This window comes from Phalaenopsis equestris, unplaced genomic scaffold (genome assembly GCF_001263595.1).
Source record: "Phalaenopsis equestris unplaced genomic scaffold, ASM126359v1 Scaffold000428, whole genome shotgun sequence".
Classification (NCBI taxonomy): domain Eukaryota; kingdom Viridiplantae; phylum Streptophyta; class Magnoliopsida; order Asparagales; family Orchidaceae; genus Phalaenopsis; species Phalaenopsis equestris.
In genome coordinates, this window is record NW_018164869.1 from 2220426 (window position 1) to 2234113 (window position 13688).

Below are 13688 nucleotides of genomic sequence, written 5' to 3' on the forward strand. Positions count from 1 at the left end.
GTATATATATATATATATATATCTATATATATATGAAAGGTCAAATTGGTATACTATAATATTATTGGTGTTTTAAAATATAAACATGGCGAAAATTTCGCCTCCGAATGGACTAAATCAGTCAGCGAAGCCGCATTGATAGATGCGTTCACATGCAAACAATTTCAATCATTGCATGCAATAGAAATTAAAATTAATAGCTAAAAATAGCATTTGTATGAACAAAATATTTAAAATTAAATACCTACCACTTGATTTTGACCTTCACAGTAATGGTTTAGAAGCTACTTTATTTCTTAGTTTGTTTGATTGTGGTGTTTTGAGCTTAGACTAGCCGTCTCTTTATTTTTTTCGTGTTTTCATTTGGATTGTTCGTTCCTGAGTTTTGTTAGTTTATGTCTGTGATTTATGTGCTTCTCGTATGTTTGTTTCTTGTGGGCTTGGAGATCTACGGGTTGATGTTTATGGTGGTTGTGATGTTATTGTTGTTGTTAAAGTTACTGGTGATGTGATGCTGGCGGTGTAGACTTGGTGTTCTGATTTTGATGATGTTGTTGCTAGCGTTGTTGTTAGTTCGTTTGCTTGTGGTGTTTATTTTAGTATTTGTTCGGTTTATTTTTGATCGATTTGTAATCTGAAGTTTCATGTTGTAACTCATTGTTTTCTTCTCAACAAAATTGAACGTGACCCTCACCTTTTTAAAAATATATGACGATCAGGCTATGATTATTTTTTGCTTTTAATGATATTTTAAATATTTTGCATGCCAAAAAATTTTATAAATAAAATCTCATTGAAAGAAAAAAGTCATTAGGTACAGAATCCATATATAACAGTGTACGACACAATCATACAAATAGTCTGCATGCATGCAGATTCCATATGTAATATTCTCTCTGTTAAAAGATAGAAAACTCGGTCTTCATGCAGATTCCATACATAATATTCCATACGTAATATTCTCTCTTTGATTTTTTTTTTGTGAGATATATTGTGCAATTAATTAACTAAAAATGATATAATAAGAATATAGAATTTAAAATGAATGTTTTTAAGGAAGAAATTTTATAACTTTTACTCTTTATATATATAATCCGGGGAAAGATATATTTCAATGTGATAAATTATTATTTTTTAATAAAATTAAATCTTTAGATAATATAATTTAATTGAAAACAAAAAAAATCAGTTAGATTGTCAAATAATACCCTTAAATTTCAAGCATTCATAAATACAAATAGCTAATATATTTTTATATTAGTTTGATTTTATTTAAATTTAATTTTGTTATTTAATAGTTCAAATTCCTAAGTTTAAAACTAGATATAATAAAAACTATGAAATAATTTTATTAATTGCGAAAATTAATAAACAAAAAATTATTTTCTATTCAAACTAATATTATTTGAAGGGAAATGTAGGACATATGAAATGATGTCTTCCATTTTTTAAATATTTACATGCTATTTCCAATTTTTAATTTTTAAAATAAAGGCGTCAGAGTTATAAATACATAAGAATTGTGCGCTATGTATGTAAATGACCCCACAAAACAGGAGTAGATAGGACTCTGAATTTAGCTTGAAGATCGTTAATCGCTCGAAAATTACTTATAATTTTGGCTCATATCGAGTTAAACCAGCCAAACTACAATAAAAAATTTTGAATTGAATCTTTTTTTTTTTTCAAACTGATCCCAATTCGGCTTGAAATCGGATCGTTAACAACCCTAATGATGTTAAAGGCTGTGAATTTATCAAATTTTGCTTGAAGATCATTAATCCCTCAAAAACTATTTCAAATTTTAGCTCAGATTGTGATTACATCGAAATAAATGAGCCGATATATGATCAAAAAATTTTAATTATATCTTTTGAAGATAACTCGGCCTAAAATCAAATCATTAAAAACCTACCAAGATATATTACTATTATTTTTATTGTTACAAGTCTTTTAAAAAAGTCAAAGTTTCCAACTTGTAAGCTATGTTGGTTTTCACTCTGCCCCGCTCCCTCTATAAAATCCCCCAACAGATAACAGTTCACAAAAGCTTATCAATTCCCAAATTCCCAACCAGAACAACTCCTCCGCTCTCCGATTCCGCAAATCCGAGAAGAAAGGTGCAATTTTTACCTTCATCATCGCCGGAAACCATGGAAAGCCCAACCCCCACCTCCTTTCCCGGCGAATTCAACTCCACTTTATCCAACCTCCTACTCTCCGGCACAAACGCAATCGACTCCATCTTCTCCCACCTTCCACCCCCCACCACTCCCTCCCCCGCCGCAGAACCTCTCGGCTCCTCCGTCTACCTCCGCCAGACCGAGCTCCTTCTCCGCTTCAGCTACCAGAACCGCGTTGCTGCTGCGGCCGCCACCGCCGCAGAGACTGAAATGAAGAAGAAGATTTACAGGGGCGTGAGGCAGCGCAATTGGGGCAAATGGGTTGCGGAGATCAGGCTGCCGCAGAACCGGATGCGGCTGTGGCTCGGGACCTACGATTCGGCGGAGGCGGCTGCGTATGCTTACGACCGGGCGGCGTACAAGCTTCGTGGGGAGTACGCGCGGCTTAACTTCCCGGAGCTCCGGGACGCCGGAGCAGAGTGCTCGGATAAACTGCGCGAGCTCCGGTTAGCTGTGGATTCAAAGATTCAAGCTGTTTGTCAGCGGCTGGCAAAGCAGAGAAAGAAGAGGAGAGGTGAGGGGGAGAAGAAGGGGGAGGATAGAAAGGGAGAACAGAGCTTAATGGTGGGTGAAGGTGGCGGGGAGATGGACGGCGGGGAGTGCTCTTTGGCCAGGTTTCCTTCTTTTGATGTCGATCTTATTTGGGAAGTTCTTGCTAATTAGCCGAATAGTTCATGGGAGAAGAATACAAATCTCCGGTGATGGCCGGAGTGCATTTTTTTTTGGGTCATGAATTTGAGACTTGTAAAATTTATAACTTCTCATTTAAGAAAAAAAAAAATTGTAAAAGATTTACATGTTTATGCTCCTCACTAGGCTTTGTTACACGAAAGTCACGAGGTGGAAGAGGCATCGTCGTCTCCGATCGAAGAGGCATCGTCGTCTCCGATCGAACACGATAAATATCGGGTGTCACCTTTTGCTTAATCGAACGAAGCATGACTATGTTCTCAAATGAAATTTTGATAGTTTAGTTATGGCATGAAAATATAACAAAATTTATATCTTTGATGAGTTTAAACATAATTGTAAAAAATGTGAGTTAATATGTTTTATATCTTTTAGTTTGAGGTTTTGAGTTTTATTTTATTTTAAAGAGTTTTAGTTTTAAATGCCTTCTAAATTTTAATTTGAAATTTTGAACTGTGTTTTAAAATTACTCTTAAAGTGTTTTAAATTGAAAATTTTAGTTTAAGTAAAAATTGGTAAAGGATAGAGCGAGGCTTGAATGGTGAAATCAAACGGCTCTAAAGTAAATTGAGGTGCGTAACTACACGTAAATAGGTCTGAAAGAGAAGGTTCTACTTGTTAAACGGGGTTCAAATTAATAGCCTAAAACCTAGAGGATATAGGGCGAGACCCATAATTCGGGTGAAATTGGTGAACCCATTCTAAAATGGAAAGTCCAAAGATAGTATTTAGAATATGGAAAGGGAAGAGCTACTACTGATAATTAATAATATGATTCATTAAAAAAGATGGAGTGAAAAACACTTCCCCAGCAGAGTCAACAGAAAAAGAACCTGATCGGGAAGTTTTTGCTCGCAACACCATAGTGTGTTTCACAAGACATTTTATCTAGGAAAAGAATATTACCTTGGAAATGAGTCTAATCGCCTGGATGATGAAAGTCTTCTTTCGGTCTACAGAACAAGGGGTTTTCCTTACCTCACACGTGTACGATAAATTTTATTTTAATTTTAAGGTCTTGTTTCCTACAAGAGCAAGTCATCGTAGTTAATTACATCCTTAAGGTCACGAACACTAAAGAAAACCCTTGGTTAGTGTAATGAGTCGAATTATGAAAGAATTTAAAGGATTTGAGCCCAAAGGTGTAGAAAAGCTTGATTATCCAGTAAAGTATGTCTCATATCCAGGAGATAGTTTGAAAAGCTTGAAATGCTCTTTAAAAAGATTAGATAAGGTTTACAAGGTGAATCAATGATATTTAAAATGATAGGCATGAATTAATCAGGACCGTTATACTATAGGGTATGGTAGGAAAGATTTCTAGATGGAAAGTCAAACCTAAACTCTATAAAGAAGCCTAACAGCTAGACACTTCGAATGAGGCTCTCTCTTCACCAAAAGAGTTTTGCTTATGTGTTCACTGGGGATGAGGCTCTCCCTTCACTACAGGAGTATTGCTTGCATGTCTTGCGAATCCCAACGTATTCGCAAGATTGGTGACTCCGTTAGAGATGAGGTTTTCTCTTCATTAGAGGAGTTTAGCTTACCTCTTATGGATTCCAAACTATTCGCAAGAAGCTCATCTCTTCCCGAGTCACCGCCTTCACGGTATACTCTTTGTCGCAACTTATGTCATTTGACTGCTTACATTTGCATTTGCATGATTGTATGGATAGTGAGCCAGAAGAGTTATGAGAGTGACTCATGTGTCGGTTGCGATGCTTTAATAAGCAATGCTTTTCGCGTTGATTATGATGAATAATATGAGTTTAGTCATCAGGATTGACATGAGTATGAATTTGCTAAGGATCCAATGGATCTAACTCGTGTCACCCTTGCATGTTAAGAGCCTGCATTTTATAGCTCATATTTTAAAATATTAAAATATGTATTTTTCTACTCATTATGCTCCACCATATTTTAAAACTATGCATGTAGCGAAGTAGGCCATATGTAAGACCAACCTCTTTTGTAAAATTCATCTTAGGTGACACCCTTTAGATTCTTTAGATCCGTAGGACGGGGTCGGAGCTGCGACCCTGTCAAAGCCATACTTACCTAGAAACTTATTATGCACTTAGATGTTGGTTAGGGCACTTATCATTGTATGGTGTGTTAGGCTAGAATTTAGAATGATGGGTAGTTCTTTTTGACACCTATTGTTCTATGTTATTTTGCTTTTGTGTTAGTCATGCGTCACTTTTGTACTTTTGGTGTCTTACATGATTGATATGCATGATAGTATAATAAGGCGTTTTTTTTGCAGGATGTTGTGTCTGCATACACACTCACATGGGTGCTTCTATGAGGGAGTAAGTAATGCTTTATAATCCTTTATTTGTAGATGCTCTTTAGCTCCCCCAATTATAAGGCACTACCTATTTTGTGTTGCATGGCTTTCTCGCTAATGCTTGTTTTATGCAACTTATGTCTTAATTTTCTCTTTCTAATGTATTTGATAGAGTCCTATGAGAGTTTGTATCAGATATAAGGTATGGGCAAGAGTTTCACGGTGAATGACGCACCAAACCACGTGATGAGAACCATGAGCGGCAGCTTGTGTCCCTTACCTTAAGTCTGAATTTTACATTTTTGTATAAACTTAAGATCATGCATGTATATGCATAGTCCGACCACTTTTATTGTTTTCCTGGGATATGTTGCCGATCTAGCGGTGTTTTATCCTCTTTATATATTTTTAGAGTGCTTTATTTTTCGTGTGTCTGTGTGCCTGGATTGTTTATATTGTTTATTTATGTGATTTGAGTATCACAAAAATTATAATCTAGGCTCACTAAGGACCATAAAATTATAATTATTTATATTTAAAAAATCTTAATAAAATATTAAGATCAATCAAAATTTTTGATTAAAAGATTCAGGACCTTTCAAAACCTGTCATTGATTTTCTGTATGGCCTTCAAGCTGGTTTTAAAATGGGTTACATGCATGAACATATCCCTAGTCATATTTAATAGGGTCTCCATGCTTAAAATTGCGGTAAAAAATTGCATGATGTTACATGTCACGAGGAAAAACCCTCGTGCTTCTCCAATCCGACTGACCCAGCATAGATCTCTACTTAAGATGTTGTCTAGTGCTCTTATGCTGTTAGAAGATTCCAAGACCTAGATAAGGTGTAAGTCCTTTTGTTTGGAGCCTCTACACCTTTGTAACTGGGCCTATTCTTCTCCTTTCGTTTTTGTAGCATCCCCACCTCTTAGAGCTCTAGCTGATAGTCATAGGATAGAGTCATGTTGCTTTGACCTTAGGGCTACTGATATCCACCGCGAATGTCACTATTCACGAATTGTTGACCATGGATATTAGAATGTCTTGGGTTTACTACCTTCAAGACCAAGTAGACTTAGGATCACAGTGGCTTGGGATGACCAGTCTGTGGTTCCATGACCTGACAACCTCTACCTCTTAGAACAACTCCTCCCTACCTTTGACTACCCTTATTGAGCCATATCTTCTCCTTTGACTTCATTGATATTATTTTAACGACCATATGTTGATAAGCCGCCGCTCGTTTGGGATACAATGACTTGTTATATGCTCTTATGGACCGAACATGCTTTGATGCATAGAAATATCCCCATCAAAATGATCATGGTCATATAGTAGGCTCCATATGTCGAGAAGTCGCTACCCATTTGGGATGTGAGAGATTCACTGTGTGCTCGATGGCTTAGTGCAAGCCTCGAAGCAATGAGGCTTTCTCATACGAAATAACCACCCTTTATGGACCTATTTCCCAAAAATCATGATAATAAAAGCTAAACCCCTTTTATCGAGGTATACTTGGGTATCCCTCAAGATGTAATTAACCAATGGATGATTAGTTTATGCACCATCTAGCTTTTACTTTCGCTTCTTGCATTGTAGTTATCCTACTGTTTTTTTCATTTTATGCTTAGACATGGCATGGTTCGCTATTCTGCTTTTACTTTTATGTCTTATATTCCATACTAATCACGTTTACTAATTCTAAAATTTATTGTTGTTGCAAATGGCAGGTTCTCGGCCTCTACAAAAACCTCGCATTCATCCGTCATTGGGGAACACATATCGAAGGCTGAAGAAGGTCCTTAGTGGCGCTAACAAGTACGACCCTCATGCAACCAATCCAAGGAACTCTTCTGTTGCCCCTTCTCCCGGACCAGGTCCCTCGCAGGCACCACCTCCCACTCATGCACCATATTTCACCCAGATTCTTCATCTGATGAGCCAGGTGCCTCGACTCCAACACCTGAGATGGCTGACACCACCGATAGAGTCTATATTGAGTTGGAGAACGACCCATAAGTCAACCTTCTTTTTTAAAGTATAATAATTTCAATTTTCATTCCATTTTATAGTGTACCTAATGTTTCATTTACATGTTTTATCCCTCCAGGCTACATGTAATGCTGATCACAAAGATCATTTGATGCAGGTATGATCAGTCATATCTCTCATGGAAGTAAATTCATATTATCGCTCGGGATATCTATTTTAGGGAGTTCGAGGTATGATATTTTAATTTGAAATAGAATGATAATTTCTACCTTTTTTATGCTAGTCAAAATTAAGTACTTCTAATTTGCAGTGGTCATTTTACTTGTTGTTGGAATATCACTAGCATATTTGACCGATTTTTAAGGTTTCTGTCGGGCATGGGCTCGAGGATATGTTCACTATCACACATAAGAAGGGGCAGAGGCCTCGTGGGTTGGTGGGGAAGTCTGGGCTAAGTTAAGTTGAGCATGTGCCTCTCCAGAATACCAAAGAAAGAGACAAACAAATCAACATGACCAAACAATGGAGGAAGCCAGAGGGGCTGCACTCCACATTTGAGGTTCGATCCCCCACACAGAGCACTACTGAAGGCTAGTAATATTGTCTCAAGTTTGAGATCAAGTTTGAGAAGCTTACATATTTATGTAATTACGTGGCTCTTATATTTATCTGATCATGTATACAGGCCAAGGAGCTTAATAGAGAGCCATCTACAGCAGACTTGCATGTCCTTACACATCGGCTCGTAGGGGCACACAGAAGTGGGTACCCAACCACTCTTGGTGTGTCAATGCAAGTTTTAAAAATTTAATTTTCTAATTTCTTGAGGGGTTATTAATATGTCAATAAATGTTTAAAATGTCAATTAATGTTTGAATTTTGTTATGCATGAGGAGTATGAGCAGCTTCGAGAGAGATAAAAGGAGATGACTGGTCAGACCTCACCGTCCGCCAGCAGCATTGGTAGCCAACCTACCACTGCTCAGTTCAATTTTGAGTTCTAGATACAAGCGACATGGAAGAAGAAGGGGATAGTGTATGGCCTCAGAGCAAATGGGATAACGTTTGAGGACGAGCGTACCCGTGCAGCTATGGGTGGCGCTAGGTCGTTACAGGCTTAGCATGAGGAGCTTTTCATGTGAGTCATGATGATGAATGAAGAGCTCGAACATATGTGTGAATGCCAGCAGATGGTTACAAATAGTCTAGCACACCTGACGAGGGTTTTGATCGCTGAAGCAATCGAAATATAGGTGTTGTCGAGTAGGATAAGGAGAATGATGAGCATGATGATGATGATGAAGATTATGATTTTCTTATCTGTTTGATGATGTTCCCCGGATAAAGGGGCTAATTATATGTTTTTATCATTTCTGTGTAATCGAACTTTTAGTTTTTGTAGCTCTGAACATTGAACACTTTAATTGGTTTATCTTTAATTTAATTTGGTATCATTAGTTAGATATGTTAGAGCTTTCTTTTATCACTTATGATGATATATAAAATTATGTCAAATTATATTGCTTACGTTTGTTCTATACAGATGTGTGAAAATATAATCGTTTTGTTGTATTTTTTTTATTTTTCTTACAGATTTGCGTTGGATTAAAGTTGGAATATTTCCGACGCTAAGTGCATGTCAGTGCCACTGACAACCTTCTCATGAGCCATTATTTTTCAAGTTTACAGGATATTCAAGTTCAATACACAATCTTTGAGACTTTCTCTTAAGCCTCATACACATCTCTCTTATATCTCTCTTAAATTAAAGTAAGATATTTATCGAATTGTATGTACTCACAGACGATGCAGGACTCTATTTTACAAAAAACTTCAACAAACGCTCTATAAAAACAAAATTTTGCAGTTTTTTACTTCTCAACCTTGAAAGAAGAATCAATAAACTCATATTAATGAGACCCAAGTATCTCTAGCTTAATTTGGTACAAAAAATGCATCAAGAAATAAATGTGATATTATGATAGTAGAGTTAAGATGTTAATAATCCCATAGTTTAGTTGACAAAATTAAAATAAGGAACACTTAACATTAATATGAAATCCCAAAAGTTAATATTGTATATGATATATATATAGATATATATGGGATATACAAATATAAAAATAATGTGGCATGCATGCAATCTCTCCATTATTTAATAATAAGTGTAATGCTACAAGTAAAGTCGGAATTTTTTAAGCTTAAAAATGGAATTTCCCGTCAAGACTTCCCAAATTGTGTAGGAGATTCCAGATGGATCCGCACGCATCTCGGGAAGGTGCGGCCCCGCGTTGAGAGGCGCGACTCAAACCCCAAAATAGCCCTTAAGAGAGGTGGGCAGCCCAGAAATTAAATACTGTTTTTTGGCCCTACACCTAGTCAATGTGAGACTATTTGGCCGTGACATTCTCCTCCACCCAATCACGTGACGCCCTCGTCACGGATCGGCTCCACCGAGGGTCCCACTGGACCATGGAGAGTCCACACACCTGGCAGGCAGTAGTCTGCTCTGATACCACTTGTCACCTCCCAAAAGAGCCCTTATGGGTGGTGGGCAGCCCAGGACTTAAATACTGCTTTTCGGCCCTACACCTAGCCGATGTGGGACTATTTGTCCGTGACACACCGCCTCCTTGTCGTCTATTTCTAAATTCGGAGGGTGATATGTTTAAAAGAACGCTTTACCGTTTGGAAAACACGTTTCAGCAGTTTATCGAAAAATGCAGTTGGCTTCTTACACTAAACGTAGGCCCCGGATTGAACCCCATGGGACACCCGCAGGTCGCGTTTCAAGATAATCTGCTTATTTGAATAAGCACAAATTGACCCAAAAGCACACCTTGGGGTCCGTTTGGGACAGGTCATAAGTGTGAGCGGCGTTTTCAAAACGTCTCTGTACTGTTTGGTTCGCGCGTTTCACCAGCTTATCCGAAACTACGCTTATCCGAAACTGCATTTGGATTTTTATACTAAACGCAGACCGCGGGTCGACCCCTGCGGTCGGCCCGTGGGCCGCTTTTCAGAATAAGCAGTTTATCCTGAAACTCACAAGCTGCCCCAAACGGACCATAAATGTGTAATAGAAGTTATTACATGGAGTATAATATGATTGTATTTTTAATTTTTTCAATATAATTATATTATACTAGATGTCTTTCACATCGAAATAAAATAAAATAATTAAAAATGAATAATTTTGTGAAAATCTATTATATTATAACATTTTTTCACTTGCATATATTAACGAGTTGTGAGTTAATCATAACTGGGTCTCGTATGCTTAATTAAGAAAATTCTGACCTTCAAATTTTCATATATTTTGAATAAACTTTTGATAACTATATGAGTTTAAGAAACTAAGTAGGGTTAAACTTGAGTTAAATAAGGTTAAGAAAAAACATTCTAAGTTAATGATAATCTCCCAAACTCATCTCATTTACACCATTAAAATCACATCTATAATATACTTGGGGGCTACTCGTGCCAGCTTGACACGAGTAGCCTCCAATTAACAGATCCCATACAATTACCAATTGATAAAAGGATGAGTCCATGTGTAGATGATGAAGTGAACTAACTTTGAACGACAAATTTTTGAGTAGAGATGGATAGGGAGCTAAAGATCAAGCATCGAAGGCCAAGTATCGAGAGCTCAAATGGCAAATCGGCCACCGAGAACGAAAGCTGATGGCCAAATACAAAGTCCTCTAAAAAGAAAAGCATCTCGATCCTTTATTGCCTCTAGTTGACTTTGAAGAAGAAATCTAAGACACGATCTCAATTTTTATAATGATTGGACGAAAAGGATAACTGCATATCTCTAGATATTAATATGTGATAAAGTTTAATAGAAACTCAACTATATATAAAAAGGGAGTGATATTAAGAACAGTTTGATGTCGCACCACAGTTTTTTTACTTTGGCAACATTGTGTTTTGACAATGTTCTCAAAAATCTACAACAAAGAATTATGTTTTCTCATCAAGTCTCGCTATTTACGGTGCCTGCGAGAAAGCCGTGGCCTAACTTTTTCAAAAGAAAAAAAAAAAAAAATAGTAACAGTCACCGTAGCTTTACAGTTGTTACTTCAAACAGCTGCAGCTGCCCCAAACAGACCCTAAATGTAAAGGGGCTCCTATCTTTTCCATCTAAAAAGCTCCTTATTATTGCAATCTAACTCCTTTCATAATAATAATAAGATCATCCGGTGGCGATATGATATATATTCGGTGCAAGCTAGCTGGCCAAGTGTTGAGAGATGAATTGCATGACCATGTTTGTTCATCTATATTAATTTCGTCCACCAACCTCTATTATAAAGCCTCAAATTTCTCAAGCAATATGTATATGTTTTCTCAAGCAATATATGTCTTGAGGTTTTTCCAAGTGCCATCCACACTCTTCTTAGAACATGTTTTGTTCGTACCAAGCGGCGGATATCACGAGGGAGTATGTGGCATACCATCTAATTCTTTGTATTTATATATCTAATATTTAAAATTAGGAGCTGCATGAGCTGTGATAATGTATGTAGGTCACAAATACTAGAGTTAAGAGTTGTATGAGTTGTGATAGTGTTCATAGATCACAGAGGCTGGAGTTGTGAGTAGCATGAGCTGTGATGTTATTCGTAAGCAATAGAGGTTGAATTTGGGAGATGTATGATCCATAGACCACATAGGCCGTAGTTGGTCATGTAGGCCATAATAGTGAGTTGCTAGGAGAGAGCGACAAAAATATAAACAATTATTATCGAGTGTGTTGTTACATCATCTTCATGATGCATTATAACACCATCTTCGATGTGTGTTGCTACACTTTATGTGCATTACAGTTTCTTTGAGGCATTATTACAATGGCTTAGGAGAGAGCGACATTATAACGTTGGTCGTTACTTTGTACGATGCTTCGTACTCCGCAGTGTACGTTGTTACTCCGTAAATGGCTTCATTGCAACGAGCAGGGGTGGTCAATAGTGTTTGACGACGTCCTGCGAGCAGTGGTCGGTGATGGTCAGCGGAGCGGGTGGAGTTCAATGGACATTCGACATGGAACAACGGACTTCACTTTCATCCTCTCCAAGTGGTGAATTTATTAATTGCATATTATTGATACTTTTATTTAATTTTAAAATTTTTATTATTACATACTTGAATATTAAAATTTTGAAATGTAATTTCTAACTTGAGAAGTAATTAATGTTAATTTCCATGAAACAAAATAAATAAATAAATAATTTGGGTGATTTGGAGGGCTCCACTCCATTTAAAATGGCAAATGTCGTTCCCAACACAACGGGAAGAAACGATCCCCAACCAAAATTAGAACTCCTCCCCGATTTGAGAAGCAGGCCAGAACCAGAGCAGTAGGGGCCGAAGAATCTCTGAATCAAATCGGAGAAACGGAGCCGCTGCCGCCATGACATTTGCAGCCTTGGGAACGTCCGTTGTTTCTCCGGCGACGGATGCAGAGCTCGGAATCGGACTCGGGCTGCGTCGATCGCGATCAGAGCCGCTGCTGCGGTGCTCTTTCAGAGTTTCGCGGCTCGCGGCAGCTTCGCATGGATTGAAGGCAAGTCGATCGATCGGAGCCTTTCCGTTGGGTATTTCAGGATCGATCCTCCCCAGCTCGATCCGATCGCTGATCTTCGAGCCAGAGGATGTCGGCCTGTTTGATGCGGAGGAAAGCGAGGAGGAAATCGCTGCTGGTTTTCAGGATGAGAATTTGTCGAAGAAGAAAGCGAATTGGGTGCAGAGGATCTGCGAGATTCGGAGTCGATGGAAGGATTTTCGGCAGAGGAATGGGAGGGGAGAAGCAGAGGGGGTGAAGTGGGAGGATGATGATAATGGCTGCGGAGTGAGCTACGAGTCTGAGGAGGAGCAGAAAGAATGGGATCGGGAGGAGTTCTCCGGGTTATTGAACAAAGCATCGTGGGCGGAGACTAAGCTCTTCGGGCAGCTCGCTTTCCTCTGCAACATTGCTTATTTCATTCCAGAGATCAAGGTATGCAAATCCTTCCATTCTTTTTCTTCTTCTTCTTCTTCTGTTTTGGTTCTCGTTTTTGATGATTTGGGCGATTTCAATCTGAATCTGGAGCATTCTTGTTTCATAATTATCGAAAAAAAACGTTTTTTTTTCCGTGAATCAATTTTTATTTAAGAATTTGAGAACTCTTTTATTTAAGAATTTGAGAACTTTTCTGTTTTTTTTTTTTTTTTAATTTTGCTTATGATGTATGACAGTATCCCAAATAGGTTACAGGGAGGGTATTGAGAGGTTATAATCTCGTTATACCCCATGTAAACTCCCTGTAACCTAACTGTGGGTCCGTTTGGGACAGTTTGTGCATTTCATGATAAGTCGCTTGATAAGTCGCTTATCCTGAAATGAGACTTGCGGGCCGGCCGCAAAGGTCGACCCGCGGCTTGCGTTTAGTGTAAAAACCCGAACGCAGTTTCGGATAAGCTGACGAAACATGCGAACCAAATGGTACGGCGGCGGGTTTATAACGATGCCCCCCCTATTTAGGA

The 13688-nt window shown here is 38.0% G+C and overlaps 2 protein-coding genes across 2 annotated transcripts in view; both read left to right on the top strand.

Moving 5' to 3' along the window:
- Positions 1–1985: 1985 nt before the first annotated feature.
- Positions 1986–3159, top strand: LOC110027443 (ethylene-responsive transcription factor ERF061-like). The gene has a single exon (XM_020728888.1). It carries the CDS (start codon positions 1986–1988, stop codon positions 2844–2846), a length of 861 nt encoding a protein of 286 aa, XP_020584547.1. The 3' UTR covers positions 2847–3159.
- A 9321-nt stretch (positions 3160–12480) lies between these two features.
- Positions 12481–13688, top strand: part of LOC110027531 — a 6012-nt gene continuing 4804 nt past the window's right edge. Inside the window, exon 1 of the mRNA XM_020729005.1 lies at positions 12481–13161. Within this exon, the coding sequence (XP_020584664.1) occupies positions 12577–13161 (585 nt within the window). The 5' untranslated portion in view covers positions 12481–12576. The remainder of the gene's footprint in view (positions 13162–13688) is intronic.